Source organism: Rhineura floridana, chromosome 3 (genome assembly GCF_030035675.1).
Source record: "Rhineura floridana isolate rRhiFlo1 chromosome 3, rRhiFlo1.hap2, whole genome shotgun sequence".
Taxonomy (NCBI): Eukaryota; Metazoa; Chordata; class Lepidosauria; order Squamata; family Rhineuridae; genus Rhineura; species Rhineura floridana.
In genome coordinates this window covers 147,917,759-147,936,935 of record NC_084482.1, presented here as the reverse complement: position 1 = coordinate 147,936,935, position 19,177 = coordinate 147,917,759, and the positions used below count along the sequence as shown (strand labels likewise).

The 19,177-nt window shown below is 41.3% G+C and overlaps 2 protein-coding genes across 2 annotated transcripts in view; one reads left to right on the top strand and one right to left on the bottom strand.

The window, feature by feature from the left end:
- ERC2 (ELKS/RAB6-interacting/CAST family member 2) overlaps positions 1-19,177 on the top strand; it is an 872,358-nt gene that overhangs the window by 62,254 nt on the left and 790,927 nt on the right. The gene's annotated exons all lie outside the window — the stretch shown is intronic.
- On the bottom strand, positions 1,685-2,184 carry LOC133381981 (adenosine receptor A1-like). The gene has a single exon (XM_061621625.1). It carries the CDS (start codon positions 2,054-2,056, stop codon positions 1,685-1,687), a length of 372 nt encoding a protein of 123 aa, XP_061477609.1. The 5' UTR covers positions 2,057-2,184.

The window sequence follows — 19,177 nt, the reverse complement described above, 5'->3', positions numbered from 1 at the left end:
AATAAAGGACCAAGTACACAGCATCTTTTTACCCATCTTTCTAACTGATATTGATTCCTTGTGCAGTCATTTTTGTTTTGTAGTGCCTGCATCCAGAGATCTTTTTGTGTGTGTGTAGAGTTGTCGTATGCATATGATCCCCCATTTATTTCAAAGGAGGAAGCTTATTTGTGTATGCAAAGGAGTGGATATTGAGATTGGATTCCTCTATTTAAACTTCTGTGCTTGAAACATGTGACTGGATTTTCTTGGCGGGCGGAGCGTGGGAATAGAACTTGGTCCGCTCCATGGTTCTTATGACGATTTCCTCAGATCTTGGCCTATTCATAGTATTATTCCTTTCCACTGATTCTTGATTTGTTCCCTGAACACATTGGGGGGAGGGAGGTTGGCATCACAATGATATGCGCTATTCCTATATTCATTGTAAGGTCTGTCAAGAATCCTTTAGTGAAAGCTACACAAACGGAGTGTTCTTTCCATGCATGCTATCGATTTTTATCACCTGGATAATCAGGATCCCCAGATACAGCCTTCTGTTATCTGTGAAGGGATGTGGAGTTGTCTGTGCAGGTGGTTTTATTTCAGAATCCACAGTGATTGTGATCAGAGCTTACCACTGTGATTTCCTCCTGTCAACAAATCTTCCTCCTGTTTCTTGTTTTATTTATTTATTTATTTATTTATTTATTTATTTATTGGATTTATTAGTCGCCCATCTGGGAGGATATCCAACCACTCTGGGCGACGCACAATCAAAAATATAAAATTACAATGAAGATAAAGACATTAATACATTAAAATCACGTTCTCCATGGTGTTAACAGTGACCAAAGCATGAGGTGGCTTGTCCTCACCAGGCAGCATCTGGCCATCTTTCCGTCCCACCTTGCCTTCTTTCATAGACCCTTTGCCTCTGATCATAATCTTAGCATTGCACTCCTTCTCAATGTTCTTCAATGTGTTCCCCTGCCGACCCACAATCTCAGCCACATGCTCGGAGCTGGGCACCGGGAAACACTCGGTGGTGTTGATGCTCTTCCTCCTCAGCAGCGCCGCCTGCTCCCCATTCAAGGCCGGCCCGGGGGGCATCCTGGCCATCGCCATGCCTCCTCCTCTGCCGTGGCCCATAGTCTTGGAAAAGCATTGCTGCCATCACGCTGTGGTGGACATTGTCACTGGGCCCGTGCAGTACCCCACCCAGGCCCGCCTCCTCCTGAGTCTCGAGGGCCGAGCTGGCAAAGAGAGGAGGCAGTGGCAGCAACACCGAGCCCAGCTCAGGGGACAGGAGCGGGGGCGAGGCCGGCAACAGCAACAGCAGCAGTGAAGCAGGGCCGCTGCCGCCTCCTTCTCCTGCGAGCTCCAAGAACAACTCCTTGCCGCCTCTGCCGTTGCCCAGTTTCCATACAAACTGAATCGAATTTCTTCCCAATAGGCGACACAATTCCTGCCCCTTCCCATGTGTCCCTTTATTTTTAAAAGAATCTTTAACAGCTTATCAAAGCTTTACAGCAAAGCTATGCACCCCCTCTCTCCATCAGTGCACTCCACCCCTCAATGAGATAACAGTCTTGTCAATCTCACCTCTCCATTTGGTGACAATGGCAAAGGCACATAGCAAGACATCTCTGGTTATATCCTGTCCCATGAGGACAGACTATGGAGGTCTTCCAGGAGGATCACACTAGGAATTTTGTAATGCTGTGTACTGGAACCGCATTGGAATCTTCACTCTGAGGTAGCGATCCACAGCAATGGCCAACAGGGCCAGGATGGAGCTCTCGGTGAGGATGAGGACAGGGCATGCTACCATCAGGCAGCTGTAGAAATTTATCCGTGGTTCAGTGTTGATGATGATGGCAAGGGGGATGACAAGGGCTCCCACTGCAACATCTGCAACTGCCAGCGAGACAGTGAAGTAGAAGGTGGCATCCCGTAGGGACTGGTTCACTTTGACAGCCGAGATCACCAAGATATTCCCAGGTATGGACACAAGGGCAATCAGCACCTCTATGATGATGTAGACAGCCTGGAAGCCTGAGATGTTGTGCGGCATGGTGCTTTGAGGACCCTTATGTTGCTTTCTCTTGCACAGGGTCCAATGTGTGTTAGTGTTTCCTCCGCCAAGTGAACACTTCACACCTAGGACGAGCAGGCTGGGGGAGCGTAGGCGCCATTCTGCTCACAGATGGCTCAGGTAGACCCTCGTGTCTATCTTGGCATCCTGGAGGTGAATGAAACCTGCCTTCTCTCCTGACAGCATGAACTTTTACTCCCTTGATAGCAAGGAGCGCTTGATTCACTGCGGTGAATCTTAAAATCTGATGACATAGGTTTCTACCCTCTTTTGAAAGAGGAGGTTACTGGCAGCCATCTTTTGATTTTTGAAAAAGGGCAGACCTTCCTCTCTAATTTGAAAGTCTTAATTTGGAAAATGAAGTTTGATATTAAAGAAAAGTGAGTTCCAGTGTAGCTATTATCCACTGATTACAGAAGCTGAACCTGACTTTCTTGTGAGAACTGCAGTTAACTGGTACAGATGACGGAACAGACAATTCAGGGCATTTTCAATTGTATTCAATTGAAGATTGTATTCAGTGTAGTGCAAAGGTGAACATTCTGTCCAGGCCCCGCACCAGTTGGTGGCCAAGTCAGGCCCTGGCTGAGGACCCCTCCTTAAGCTGGGAGAGTGGAGCTCCTACTCTGCAATCTGCACCAGTGTCAGGTTGCAGGACCCAGTGACCCGATGCTGCTGTGATCATGGAGCAGGAACTCACAGGGAACACCGCCTAATACAGGCAGCATGGGCATAAGTAAGCCTGCCTGCCCTCCTTCCTGCACTGCTGTGTCAGCACGCTGTGCATGCATGCCTCCCATCACCCAGGATGGCATCCCTAAGGGGTCTTCCTGTCACCGTCTTTGGTGATGGCAGCCATGCATGTGCAGTGTGCTGATGTGGGACTTAGGTGGACTGGCTGGATGGGCCTATTTAAGATCCATACCACCTGCATTGGGAGGGTGTGTTGGGCAGTATGACGTTGCAGGCCTGAGGCAGGCCCTGGTTCCATCAGTGGATTCTCCTTGTGCAATGAAATGTTCTCCCTCTCTCTTTCCCCTGCGCACTCCCTAAACCTGTTCCCCCAACTCTACAGAGCAGATTTGGGGACAGCACGGAGCACATGCTGGGAGAGGAGGGAGGAAGTCCCGTTGCACAAGCAGAAGTTGATCCACTTGCACAGTTATTTAGCTGAACACCTCCCAGAGTAAAAACTGGGCAAGATGTGCCAATGGCTTGATGCATGCTTTATGTCTTCATATGCCCAGGGGATCTAGATAGAGAAAAGCAGATGTTAAATGTTTGTCTTGTTTCTAAGGGCATTATAGTCCAGGAGATTCCCCAGATTTTGAGACTGTTTTGGGGGAAATTGGTTTGCTTGAGTGGCTTCAATGTGTTTTGACCTGCTAAATAGAAATCTGTCTGTACTTAAGTAATACACTTTAGCTGTTGCCCTAAAACCAAGGGTAGCAGTCAGGATAGTTAACTTCCAACTCCTATCAGCATAAACTTGGTCTTACAGCCCTACTGCTTAACCTAATCTGATAAAGGTTGGTTTATATAAGTAGCTTTACACACTGAACTATGTGTCATTTAATTTTTTATGACAATAGCATAATTGGTTTCATAACATATTTTATGCAGATTTTGTGTTCCCAAAATAAATTTCAGCTGACTGCCATTCTGTTATTTTTTAGGATTCTAGAAAGCTTTGGGATGTGTTAGGTCTAATGCTACTTTGCCTTCAATTATTGTTTCAAAACCATTAATCAGGGCATCTGCAAGAGCAACTTTCTGCTGGTTAGAAGTTGGTGTCAATTATTATGGTTGCCATGATTTATTTTAGAGTAAAAGCTAAAGTGTAGTGCCTAATTTAGGGATGGGTGAGAATTTCAATTCAGTTCACATTTCAAGCAGAATTTATCAAATTCGCAATTTCCGAAACAATATGAGAACAATATGAGAACCGAAACACAGCCGTCCTGGGCTCCTGCTGGGAGGAAGGGCGGGATATAAATAAAATAATAAATAAATAAATAAATCCTTCGACATTTGTACTTATTAAAATTTGGGGGTGCAGTTTGCCAACTAAACAACATTTACAAAAATGCATATATTAGGGGAAGTGTGCATAAAATGAATACATGAGTGAAAATAGCATGCAAAAAGTCATGAAGTGATGAGAAATTGCTTGCCAAAATGTGTACCTGTGTCAAAACTGCCTACAAAAATGTGTTTATTTGGAGAAATTCGCACTAAAATGGTGGAGAATTTTCATGAGGATTTTTTTAAAAAAATCACAGATTGCTGCAGAAATTTGGAGAACTGAATTTAACATTGGAAAAATGAGAAACTGAGAGAACTGAAACAGACAGATCTTTCCATCTCTAGTTACAGACAAATCTGCATTCACCAGGTGAAAAAAATGCTTAAACACACACCCTTGACTCAAGCAAACAAATTCCTTTCAAATTTTGGGAAATCATCTTATTGAGGATGATTGTTGAAGGGAGAGAGGGACTCTGGGCTTGAGCCCCAAGAGTTATGCAGTGTCCTCACCCCAGCGGGTTCATATCCTATCTATGTACTGACTCTTGGTGTTTGTTCATATTGTTATGATTGTGACCATAACATCTCAAAGAATGTTAGTGACAGGTTCTCCAGCTGTCTATTAGGTGGGTAACCATTTCCTTACAACAAAATTATGCGAGCTGAAGGTCCCTGAGTACTTTTAGTGTTGGCTCCAGATTTGGAGGGTGTTTGAGCAAGATGGTATCCATATCTAGAAGCTTCCTCAGTGAGTCTACTTCCTCCAGGCAGCAGGCCCAGGGGGCTTTTATCAGTAAGCCCCCTGCTGTGGTTTTTGCGCCTTTGGCAAATTCCCAACCATGCCCATCCTTGATGCCAGCCCTGGCTGCCTTGGGTGACTAAAACTATTAAAAGATCTGCATGCAGATTTCTGGAGGATATAATAACTAGGTGTTTGGCATTTCAAAGATGAATATGCTAAATAAGAAGGTGTTATTAAAAGCACAATTGCTTATATACCTTAAAGATGGATTATGATGAAAGGATATATTTTGTAGTTGCACAATAATCCATTGCTGTGTTCATTTTGATTACTCATTTCATTTTGGCAAACACCAACAGATTTTCTTTTAGATTGAGTAATAAAATGAATGATGAAAAGGGATGAATTAGCATTGTTAACAGTGGTGTCACTAGGGTTGGTGTCACCCGGTGCGGCCCGCAGCGCCTTCTTTCTTAGACTCTGAGAGATCGCACGTGGCCGAATGACAGGCCTGACCCATAAGAAGACCGGTACGACTGTACAGTGATTTCAGTGGGCAGCGGCAAAAGCAGAAAGAGGGTGGGCAGCAAAGTAAAGGGGTAGCTAATAGACGGATGTTCCCCTTACTCAGGAAACCCCCCCACCCAATCCTCAGAAGGAAAACCCGAACCCCCCTTTGAACACCCCCCTTTCCGCACTGGGAACCCCAGAGTCTTCTTTGGGGTGCTCGGCTCCTCCTAGGCACTCACCTGTTGGCTCTGGCTGTGGTTGTCCACCTTGGCATTGGGCTTGCTGCTCCGCAGCAAGGAGTCACAGAAGCAGCAGCAGCTCGGCCGCCAGGCGCACCATCCTCCTGCAGCGGGCGGCTTTAGGGCTTCGCGATGGCAGCGACAACTCAGCAGGCAGCAGGAGCAGCAACAAGAGAAGGAGCGGGAGCGGCTCTAGCCTAGCCTGCCTGGTAACAGGCTGCAATGCTGCTGGAGTTGAGGAGGCCCCGTCGCATGGGAGATCCAGCCCGGCGCCCTTCCTTCACACCTCCCTCACGTGCCTCAGCGCCTCTCTTACATGTTAGCGCGTGCCGCATGCGCCGCACAGGCAGGGCTGCTCTCTGCCGTCCACCTGCCCCACTTCCTGGTGTTTAGGGGTGGGGCGGCTCTGGGTGACACCCCCCTCTCATGGTGTCACCCAGTGCGGTCCGCACTTCCCGCACCCGGGTAGTGACGCCCCTGATTGTTAATAGATTCAGTCCTATTTTAAGTTGCCTTTCAGGGTGTCCACTGCATGTAAAACCAGTGAATTTTAGAAAGTATATTAAAAGACATGGCTGGAGAAAAATTATTGCAATTGACAATCTGTTGTTTTAAGAAATGTAATATACTATTTTGATTTATGGTTGTCTTTTTTTTTTTACGTTCATGCGTATAATACTTCATTTGACTCCCAATTCCACCTTAAAGCAGTTTTAACCTTAAAGAACCTGATGATTTGTTGCATGAAAACATTAAAAAATAAACACAGTTTTGATATGGGGATTCTCTTTACATATGGCACTTGTCACCACTGATTTTTAAGTGTTCACTTACAGTAAATGGCAAAATGAAACTGCAGGTTTAGGATGCAAAAAATGGAAAGTTATTCTATAGTGCTGGAAAACTTCATAAAGTTCCATAAGGGAGATTTCCTTGTTTAACAGTTTGCCAATGTTAATTGTTCTAGCACAGTAAAGGCGGAATAGCTTTTGATTAAGCATTTAGTCAAGTAAACAAAATTATTTCTAGTACTTTAGCGATGCTTGACAAACTTGCAAATGCAGATGGAGAAACTGACCTGATTTGCACCTCTTGGACAAAAGTGTAGACAGGAACATAGTCCATTGGATTTTGCACCTCCAAATGTTGTGACACAGTTACCAGCTCAACACATGTCTCAAAATGCATTTAAAAATGTGGATTTTGAGATACAATGCATGCTTTGAGACAAAAGCATAAACTAATTCTATAATTGGAAAAACAAAAATCGGGTCATTTTAATTTCAATATATATATAGATAAGAGTCTTTTTTATCTAGACGTTGTGATGTGCGTTCAAGTCGATTACAATTTATGGCAACCCTATGAATCAGCAACCTCCGATAGCATCTGTTATAAATCACCCTGTTCAGATCTTGTACGTTCAGGTCTGTGGGTTCCTTTACAGAATCAATCCATCTCTTTTTTGGTCTTCCCCTTTTTCTACTCCCTTCTGTTTTTCCCAGCATTATTGTCTTTTCTAGTGAATCATGTCTTCCCATGTGTCCAAAGTATCATAACCTCAGTTTCATCATTTTAGCTTCTAATGATAGTTCTGACTGAATGAGTTCTAACACCCAATTATTTGTCTTTTTCGCAGTCCATGGTATGTGCAAAGCTCTCCTTCAACACCACATTTCAAATGAGTTGATTTTTTTCTTATCCGCTTTTTTCAATGTCCAACTTTCACATCCATACATAGAGATCAGGAATGCCATAGTCTTAATGATCCTGACTTTAGTGTTCAGTGATACATCTTTGCATTTGAGGAACTTTTCTAGTTCTCTCATAGCTGCCCTCGCTAGTCCTAGCCTTCTTCTGATTTCTTGACTATTGTCTCCATTTTGATTAATGATTGTGCCGAGGTATTGATAATCCTTGACAAGTTCAATGTCCTCTTTAACTTTCATCAGCATTCATTTCAAATCATTACTGGTTTCTGCTAGTAGTATGGTATCGTCTGCATATCTTAAGTTATTGATATTTCTCTCTCCAATTTTCACACCTCTGTCACCTTGGTCCAATCCTGCCTTCCATATGATATGTTCAGCGTATAGATTAAACAAATAGGGTGATAAAATACACCCCTGTCTAACATCTTTTCCGATGGGGAACCCATCGGTTTCTCCATATTCTGCCCTTACAGTAGCCTCTTGTACAGAGGGTTGCGCATTGGGACAATCCCCATTTCTTTTAAAGAACTCACATTTCTTTTAAAGCATTCCATAGTTTTTCAGATCTGCACAGTCAAAGGCTTTGCTGTAATCTATAAAGCACGGGGTGATTTTCTTCTGAAATTCCTTGGTCCGTTCCATTATCCAGCGTATGTTTTTGATATGATCTCTGGTGCCTCTTCCCTTTCTAAATCCAGCTTGGACGTCTGGCATTTATCGCTCCATATATGGTAAGAGCCTTTGTTGTAGAATCTTGAGCATTACGTTACTTGCATGGGATGTTAAGGTAATAGTTCGATAATTACTTCATTCCCTGGGATCCCCTTTCTTTGGAATTCATATGTATATTGAACGCTTCCAGTTTGTGGGCCATTGTTTAGTTTTCCATATTTCTTGACTGTGTTTTGTAGCAACTCTATTGGTATGCCATCTGTTTCTGATGATTTGTTTCTTCCATGTATTTTAAGAGCAGCTTTCACCTCACATTCTAAAATTTCTGGTTCTTTCTTATACGGTTCCTCCTTGAATGAATCTGTAATCATTGCATCCCTTTTATATAGTTCTTCACTGTATTGCTTCCATCTTTTTTTTGATTTTATCTCGTTCAGTCAGTGTGTTCCCTTGTTGATTTTTCAACATCCCTAGGTTTAAATTTAATTTCTCTAATCTTTTGGAATAGGGCTCTTGTTCTACCCTTTTGTTGTCCTCTTCTATTTCTAGACAATAACTATTGTAATAGTTCTCTTTGTTCCTGCGTATTAGTCACTGTATTGTTGCATTTAGGGTTCTAACCGTGTTTCTATCTCCTTTTGCTTTTGCTTTTCTTCTCTCTTTAACCATTTTAAGAGTTTCTTCAGTCATCCATTGAGGTCTTTCTCTCTTTTTAACTAGAGGTATTGTCTTTTTGCATTCTTCCTGATAATGTCTCTGACTTCTGTCCATAGTTCTTCTGGTTCTCTGTAAACTAAGTTTAAAGCCTCAAATCTGTTCCTTATTTGATCTTTATATTCTTCTGGGATGTTAAATTGTATTTTGGCATTATGATTGCTTTGTTCTTCTTCTTTAGCTTTACTCTGATTTTCAATATGATCAGTTCATGATCTGTACCGCAGTTTTTGCAGAAAGTATGGAACTTCTCCATCTTCTGCTACCAATTATATAATCAATTTGATTCATATATTGATGATTTGGTGATGTCCACGTGTACAGTCGTCTTTTCAGTTGCTCAAAAATGTGTCTGCAGGAAACAGATTATTGGCTTCACAGAATTCAATAAATCTTTCTCCTGCTTCATTTCCATTTCCTAAGCCCCATTTCCCCACAATTTCTAGTTCTTCTTTGTTCCCTACTTTTGCATTCGTGTCCCCCATGATTATCATCATATCTTGTTTTGGTGTGTGATCAATTTTTTCCCTGTACGTCTATGTAAAATCTCTCCAATTCCTCTTCTTCTGCACTTGGCATTGGAGCATAGACTTGGATGATGGTTATGTTAATAGGTTTCCCGTTTAATCTCATTGATATCACTCATTCAGACCTTGCGTTATAGCTCCTAATTGCTTTTGCTACATCACTTCTTACTATTAAAGCAGCCCAGTTTCTTCTTTATTTCTCATTTCCTGCATAAAATATTTTGCATTTGCCTGATTGAAAATGCATTTGCTTGATTGAAAGTGTCCCAATCCTGTACATTTTAATTCACTCATGCCAAGTATTGTAATGTTGATACGTTCCATTGACAATTTCTAACTTTCCCTGGTTCATGCTTCTCACATTCCATGTTCTATTGTGTATGTCATACAACTCCAGACTCTCCTTTTGCATCTGTGTGCATCAGCCTCTGGGCTTCCTTTCAGCTTTGGCCCAGCTGCATCATTAGTCGCAGCACTGTTCATACTTGTCTATTGTTCTTCTAGACATAGACATATAATAACTAGACATATCTAGACATAGAGATATAATATCTGTCAGTAGTAATCCAAGTTTGAGAAATTGATGTTAATGAGTTTGAAAACTATCTAAAATTCATTATTTTTGACTCACAGATGATTCTGTGGACTATGCAGGAAAAATGGTGTAAGGATGTAAAATACGAGATTCATGAAGATGTTTGGAATTTCCTTTGTCACCAAGGGTTCATCTTCTGTCAGAATGGAGAGCTGCATTAAAATGGCCATGCAATTGCATTTAATGGCATGGAAAATTAATAAAATAAATAAGCAAGAAAAGGGAAGATGCTGGATTTGTAAAGAACCAAAAGAAGGGTGTTTTTTTACTGTATGTGGTAAAACTGTCAAATACTGGACAATGGTAGTATGTTTGATTTAATGAAGTTTTTCAGAATAATGTGTCATTAGATCTGCGAGTATGTGTGTTCGAATTTGGTAAAGTGTCATATTCCAGTTAATTTTGTAAATGATTGTATTGTAATGAATAATCAAAGATGTTGTATAAATTCTTAGAATTATATATGTCAAATGGTGGAAAAGTAGCTGATGCCCAAGTAGGATATAGCTGATTAGGAAAGCATGGAATCACTTAGAAGTTGTTAGTTTAACAACTAATCTGCAAAAGCATGGAGAAATCTGGTGAAGTTGAATTCCAATGATGCAATACGTTAAGTCAGGGATGAAGGATCATTTTCAGCCCGAGGACCACATTCCCTTTTGGGCAACCCCAAACCTTCCAGGGACTACATGCCACTGGCATCCTCCATCCAGGCAAGGAAGAGGCATTACCAGAGTTCCAGCACAACATTCTAGCCAGGCAAAAACCCTAAAGGAAGGTGCAAAGTAGGACCAGTGAGGGATATGGCTTGGAGAGAGACAGGGGGAAGGCTGGGAAGAGTCCTAAGAGCCAGATAGAGAAGCTTGGAGGACTGCATTTGGATCCCCATTCCTGCATTATAGGGCAATTAGGTACTGAGGAAATGAGCAATGATTACATAGTATTGTGATAATTTCTGTTTTATTATTATGAATGGGTATTGGAGTTTATTAAATTATAACATTACTAGCAGCCTTGTACGTGGCAAGAAACAAGAAAATTAGTTCCATTTTTAAATCAGTGGTTACAATCAGTGCAGTTGTGAAAGGTTTTGTCTATATTTATAATGGGCAATGGTAGTGTGAGAGCCAGCAGGAATAGCGATGGTGCAGCAGAGCTTGTGAGCTTGACCCTCCCGCCTCTCCATTCATGTGTTTTGCTTCCCTTATTAACATGGCTGAAGAGGGCTATTGAAGGTTGCTCAGTTTACATCTGATTTATGTAAGTTCCTTAGCAGAAGACCCTCATATTAGTCCTGGAATGAGCCTGCTTCTCCAGGTCAGGAAACATGGAGCTTTGAAGAGAGCTATTTGCTTCATCAATGGAGTATCTCTGATTGGGAGCTTATATAAGAGTTGGAGGCTCTACCCTTTCCTGGCTCTCAGCCAAGTCCTGATTTGGGCAGAAGCTTCCAGGTGCTTCATGGTTAGCCTCATGTGTATCTAGCTTGGCACTTTGGTGGTGGCTCTGCAGCACCTGCCTGGCTTGTTATCACCTCTGCTTCTGTGGCTCTGAGGGAGATTTGGTGGTGGGCACTCTGCAAGTCTGCCAGGAACCCAGGAAGCTGGTGTGGGAACCTCCAATCCTATGGCAGGGATATCTGCATCCTATGGCAGGGATATCTGCATCCAATGGCTCTTCACAGTCACTAGTGGTGTGGTGGAGATCTGCTGAGGGGTTCAGCTCCCCTGGCTTCCCCTTTAGAGGAGATCTCAGGTTTGAGGTCTGGGCTGGACTGAACTCTTGGAAAATGTTACAGAAATGCATTTGCAAACAGCACAGAACACTAGAACCACCCAAGAAATAAAGTTATCAGTTTTATTCTCTTTTGCCACTTTGCCCCTCCCTCTTTCTATAGTCATTTTGCAAAAGCAGGTCTTGCACTTTAGATGTTGATCTTTTCTTTCTTTCTTGATGCCTTATCTCCTTTTCAGTGGTGGCTGGTGCCTACTAGACCTGGTGGGGCTGCCAAGAGGTCATGGGGATGTGACCAGTGAGAGATCAGAGGGGTGTGACCAAGTTATTCTGGTTTTCTCCTCATCCTCCCTTGCAATGATACTGTAGACACTTAAGTATTGCTATTTTTCAAACAGCACCTAACTTAGCTGAAGAATGCCTTACTTTGGTTCAGAAGGGGTCCCTGCTGTCATAGTTGCTTCTCTGCTGTGAAAAAAGTTGTGCAGCCTCCACCTGTTCTGGCTCTCTCCCTATCCTTTGCAAAGAACACTTTGAAAAGTGGACACTTAAACATTGTAATTTTATTAATATTTAGCACCTAAGTGTCTTATATACTGGTTGAGAAGGGGTCCCTTCTGTCACAATTTCTAGGGTAAATTCATGACATAATAACTGTACATTTCTCAGAGGTAAATCCCCACTGAATTCTATGGGGATTGCTCTGTGGTATGTACACAACTGCAGCCTGAGTTGGTTAGTGTGAAAGGTGTCACACAAGACTGTTAACAAGGGACCTCATACATTTCCAGATCTATGGGAAAATTTTATCCCCCTGCCCACCAGCTTATCAATTTCTACATCTTCCCATAATGTGTAATAAAATGCATGGAAATTAAGTGGACTAGGACTTGGAAGACCAAGATTAAAATCACCTTTAAAATCATCATTAAAAAACTATGAAACTCACTGTGTGACCTAGGGCTAGTCACTGCCTCTCAGCCTATATAGGGCTTATAGGGTTATGTGAGGATAACATGGAGAAAAGAAGACCTATGAATACTACTTAGAGCACCTTGGAAGAAGGAGGTAGTGATGCTATATTAGTAAGGGGAGGGGAAGTAACATGCCACTGCCATAGCGAACGCTAAGTCTCCAGTCTGTCTGAAAAATCTTTACCCCACACACATCAATGAATACCTCTGCCTGCCTGTCAAATTTGGCCTGCGAGGCAGATTCTGATCAGAATCTGGCCTGTGGGGCAACCACTGCTGACTTAAAGGGACAGAAGAATTGGAGTGTTGGTGTTTGTCTCCATACACTAGAAGACTTATCCCTATCTTCAGACCTTCTGAACCATTCAGAGGTTTCAGGACAGGCAAGCTGTTCTCTGAGGGTAGAAGAAGTTGAAATCTTCTCTGAGAGTAGAAGAAGTTGAAATCTGCTTCCCTAATACATGATTAGGGACTGCACCTGTTACCTTCAGAATTCAGCATAGCAGTAGGGCCAAAAGAAGCACAATGTTGGTAGATCATGGATTTTGCCTCTTTTGAAAAGTTTTTAGGCCAGCTACAAAGGGCTCTGGTTTGGATTGAAGCAGTATTGCAGGAGGTGAGGTTTTAATCCTTTGCCAGTGCTTCTCTCTCTCACCCCCTCCCCACCATTGGCATTTGCCTTGCTTGGGGAAAAATACAAGCATGATAAGGTATCTTTTGTTGTGCACATTCCAATCTTCGAGTGGTGCCTAGACTTCCATGGGTTCCAGCACTCGTGCAGGGTTTGGTTTCCTTGGAATGATGGTCAGAGAAGACTATGGTCTATTTATATCTTTAGGTTATACAGTTTATTTACATATACATACAACCTGAACGTAAGATGAAGGGGCTCACAGCATTAACACTCCAACAGATTGTACTTCCCCATTAGGTTTCTAGGTGAGTCCTCAAAGCCATAGCCTTGGATTCAGCAGAAAGAGCAAGCCTCTCTCTGTTTCTGGCTCCAGACCAGACTAAAACACACACACACACACAGGCTGTCTCCTGGCCCCAGAAGGGTGAGGGAGGGCTACCCCCTTGAAAGAGCATCAGCAGCCATTTGTTCCTATGGCAACACATCTGCTCTTGACCAAATCTTTAGATATGTTAATGGGGGCACTTGACAGAGTTGGCCGGACCCATTCTCCTAACAAAGGAGCTGGTTTGACCAGTTCAGCAGATCCCTTCTGCTACAAATCCCAACCTTACAGCTACAGAATGACAGACTTGGAGGGGACCTAAAGACAACATCCATACCAACTCCCTAATCCTATAACACTATTTTTGTTTTCTAGCTGGGAGTAACTGCAGCTTCAGAGTGTGTGATTATATAGATGAAAATAAGTAGATCACCCAGTGCCGCTGATGGAATCAAAATTAGACATTCCCACCCCCACCACTACTACCAATGATTGCTGAATAGTTTCAAATATGGATCTTGGTTTTGGCCCTAAGGCAGATTCTCTCGAACAGGCATCCCCTACATCAAAAAATGATAGAACAAAAACCCTTGCCTATTTTTTCTTTAAAAAAGTTGCATGTAGGAATAGTCGCCAGCATTATGTATTAACTACAAGGATCATTTTTCCCTTCTCTTTCATGGGAATGATAATGCAAACATTGCATATTAAACAAGCATCTGGTGTAATAAAGCTACATAATTAGAACTATAATAATTAGATTAGATTTCCTTTGTTAATAAGCAGTAGGAAGGCATAAACCATGCTTTTAATGAATTCTTGCCCATTATTTCCCCCCTCCTTGATAATTCTGGGATCTACAAATGATACACTGTAATTTTCTACATAGCCTATTATTATTCAACAAGTTTAGTTCAAAATAACCATTTCGGTTAGCAGCAGTAACTAAGCTCACATATTTTGTTCATTTGTTCTTGTGAGACAGAATCTAAAGGTAATATAGATTTTCATACTAATGCATGATTGAGTAATAATGTTCCTGCATTACTGATAAATCAACAATTCCTAAGAATGTGGACAAAAGCTTCCTGCTCAGTGATGGAAAAATGAGAACACCATTAACAAGTGCATGGGCATGTGTAGTGACTAGGGTTGCCAGGTGTATGGTTTTTGGCCAGATACTCCGGCTTTTGGGGGTCCTCTCTGGGTCTCCAGGTGAGTCACTTTAATCTCCAGACTCTTAGCTTTAATTAAAAAAAAAGTTTCTAGGTGGTCTGGTTCATGAGATATACACCAAAATGTCAGCCGCCCCCACAATGGTTAAATCTGTTTAACAGATCTGTTAAATCAGCTCATAGCTCTAACCCCACCCTTTCAGGATTGTAGCCAATAAGTGAAGTCAGGGTTGTGATTTGTTGACCTCCAGGCAGCGCCTACGCCACATTGCAATGCCAGCAAATGGTTTTCCCCGTTTGTCTGAAAATCTCATAAATTAAGTAAGTATATAGCTTTCAGGTTTTTCCCCTCTTGTGTGCAGGAGTCAAACCCTGGGCTGTTGAAGAGGGCAGCGTTTTGAAAACCTTTCCAATATGAAACTTTAATCCAATACTCACTTTTCTGGGAGTAAAGCTGCAATGCTAATCCCACATACCCAGAGTAAACCCCACTGAATTCAATAGGACTTAGTTTTGAGTAGTTTTGAGAGAAAAATCAACTCATTTGAAATGTGGTGTTGGAGGAGAGCTTTGTGCATACCATGGACTGCGAAAAAGACAAATAATTGGGTGTTAGAACAAATTAAACCAGAACTGTCACTAGAAGCTAAAATGATGAAACTGAGGTTATCATACTTTGGACACATCATGAGAAGACATGATTCACTAGAAAAGATAATGATGCTGGGAAAAACAGCAGGGAGTAGAAAAAGAGGAAGGCCAAACAAGAGATGGATTGATTCCATAAAGGAAGCCGCAGACCTGAACTTACAAGATCTGAACAGGGTGGTTCATGACAGATGCTCTTGGAGGTCACTGATTCATAGGGTTGCCGTAAGTCCTAATCGACGTGAAGGCACATAATGGTTTTGAGCTGTAAATTAATGGGACTTTTGAGTGAACATAGCAAAGAATTGTGTTTGTGTTGTAAATCTTTACCTCCTCTTCCAGTCCTATTTTCTAAAGCAAATAGGCAGGGCTTACTTAGGTATCAGTTTTTATTTTGTAGGAAACTAATACTGATTTTTAAAAATTGTTCTGCAGTGACCAACTGGTTTGACAATAAACTATTATATGGGTTGTATGTATTTTTACATCTGCAGTGTGTATGTGTATATGGAGTCTTTCCAACAACCCTGTGAGGTAGGATTGGTGATTGGAAACCAAGGCAGCTCGCAATAATAAATAAATCCCTTTAAAATCCAGTAACCATAAAACAAGTATAAACAGTTGCAAAACAGCGTAAAGTGGCATGATTCTGAATTTGGGCTGGGTGAATGAAGTTTATTTATTATTTACTTATTATTTGATTTATATCCTGTCCTTCCTACCCGTAGGAGCCCAGGGCAGCAAACAAAAGCACTAAAAACCCTTTAAAACATCATAAAAACGGACTTTAAAGTGTATTAAAACAAAAACATCTTTAAAAACATTTTTAAAAAGCTTTAAAAACATCTTTTTTAAAAAAAGGTTTAAAAACATATGGGCTCCTGCTGGGAGGAAGGTCAGGATATAAATCAAATAATAAATAAATAAATATTAAAAAGCAATTCGAACACAGACACAGACTGGGATAAGGTGTCAGCTTAAAAGGCTTGTTGAAAGAACAAGTTCCTTATCACTTAAGGTTGCAGTTCTCTGCACACTTCGCTGTTTGAGTAAGCCCCATTGAATACATTGGGACTTGAGTAAACAAACATAGAATTGCACTTTAAATATCTTTACAGGTTGTGTAAATAATACGTATTTGATTTCACACTATGGTTGTAGATTATTTCCTCTACATTTTAAGTGTGCCCTTCTTCCTTGGGAGGGTCATGGTTCTCCGTTGTTTTCATCCTGAAGGGCAGATAGGCTGAGAGATGGTGAGTAGCCCATGGTCACTCAGTACATTTTATAGCTCATTTCCATTTTGAAAAATTAATTAAAATGATTTACATAGAGACAAAGTTTATTAAGTAGATCAACACAATACATTTAAAGCACATCCAACTTGCATTTAAAGTGCATGACTTCCCCTAAAGAATCCTGGGAAGTGTAGTTTCCCCCTCACAGTTATAGTTCTCACCATCCTTAACAAACTACAGTTCCCATGATTCTATGGTGGGATTCATGTGCTTCAAATGGGTGTTGAATGTGCTTTAAATGAATGGTGTGGATCTGCCCTAGGTGCATTCAAGAGTGAATTGAAAAGAACAATTTTAAAAGATACTTTTTAAAATGGGAAGCATTGTAGTTCATTGGTAGGGCATATGCTTTGCATGGAAAGGTCCACAATTCAATTTCTGGAAAAGATGCCTGAAATCCTGGAGAGCCAATGCTAGTTCATTTAATCAATACTGAGCTAGATGGTACCAAATGGCCTGAGTCAGTATAAGGCAGATTCCTTTGTTCCTAAAAGTGGGAAGAGACTCAAGAGCCATAGTGACTCCAAATTTATTTATGTATTTTATTTACAACATTTATATACCGCTTTATTGTAAAAAAAAGCAGTTTACAGAAAGAATTAAAACTAAATTATTGGCAAAAACAGTAAAAGACAACTATTTAAAAACCTACAATGAGTTAAAAACAGATTTAAAAACACAATAGCTTCTACACGCCTGGATAGGGTTGCCTAAACAAAAATGATTTTAGCAGGTGCTGAAAAGAGGCGTCTGCCTAATGTTAATAGGCAAGGAGTTCCAAAATGTAGGTGCTGCCACATTAAAGACTGATTTCTTACAACAGCAGATCTATGTGGCACCATAACATGGAAAGCACACCTTGAACTTGGCCGGGTAGTAAATTGGCAACCAATGCAGATTTCAGAGCAGAGGTATTGTGTGCTGATAGGATCTCACTCATGTCAGCAATCGTACCGCAGCATTCTGCATTAACTACAGTCCCCAGGTCAAGTTATTCTGCATGGGGATTTCTGTGACCTTGGCTGACTGGATTTTTTTAGTTTTAGGTTTTGGTTATGAATCCTGACTGGTTGTGGAATGCTGAGTTTTCTGCCTTACTCATAGGAATCTTGTTGTGGTTGGTATGGTATTGTATTTAGGAAGGTTTTGTTTTTCTTTTCTATTTGCATTTCACTTATCTTTAACCTCAATCCCTTACATCCATAGAAGCAACCACAGTGGTTCCGTGCACTCAGCTCAACCCCTTAAACCCACTGATGATGCACCTTGTTGACTGCATGACGGTTTGTTTCTTGCGCCATAGTGGTAAAAGAGAATTCACATATTTGGAAGTGCGGCTGCAATTGTTCCCAAGCTGCTGTCTGTGAAGGTAGACCAAACCATGTGTGTTTTGTGTCTGTCAATTATTACTCACTGGAATTGGGTTGGCTGTCAAAGTGAGTTTATAGCAGCCCACAGGGTAGACAGAAAGGGTGGAGAATCTTCTTACTCTTACTCATTTCTCAGACCTCTTCCTGAAGTGAAGGGTCAAATCTGCAAAGATGTTTGGAGCGGCCATGTTAAAAGGTAGGGGCAGGGCATTCCAGGCAGGGGGTTGCCAACCTTGCTTGGATATGGATGCCTTTGCAGAGGATCCCTTGTCAAGCTTTACCAACAGCACAATCCAAACTATATCTACTGAGAAGTAAGTCCTGTTGAGTTCTATGGTGCTCAGTCCATTAGTAAGTGTGTTTAGAATTGCAGCCTTCAGGGGCATCCATCTTTACTCCCGAGTGCTCCCATCTAACATCTACACAACACTAGGCTCCTTTCTTCCTACATTAGCCTTCTGGTGACTGGTTGGCCTGAGGGCACTTAAACCCTCCTTGCTGAAAGCAAGTAGGCTAGATTAAATGTTTCCTACCCAGGCTCCATCTTTTAGCTAAAATTTCTATCTTAATTTCCAATCAGAGAAATGTTTTTGTTTTAATTGTATGCTCCAAGAAACTTTCATTGATGCTGAATGTGTCATGCTTAATGACATCACTCGGGCCAGCCCCTGTGACATCACTCAGGCACACCCCCTGACATCACTAGGGCCCACCCCTAGTGGGTTTGGGATGCTTCTGACCTGGCAACCCTAGTAGTGACTACTCTCACAGAGATGTGGTTGTACAAATAAATCTTTGGCAGAATTTTGATGATAGAAGACCTGACATTGATATAACTAGAAACTGGCATTGCCCTAGCTTTATTTGCTCTTTCTTTATAGTCCCTTAGAGAACCCTTTAAATCTGTAAATAACTACCAGCAGCAGCATTCTTTTGAATTTTTTTTTTTTCAATAATTTTTATTCAAATTTTCATAAAACATACAAGACGAAATCATAAAACATTCAAAGACAAAAAACAAAATCAAAAATAGTTAAACAAAAAAAAATAAATAAAAAAATAAAAATAAAAATAAAAAATAAAAAATAAAGAGTAAAATATTGACTTCCCATTTGTCAAAGATCAGATCAGTTATAAGTCTATAATATATAACAATCCTGTCTCTTAAGTCATATTATAAAATCACTTTCCTCCAATAGTTAT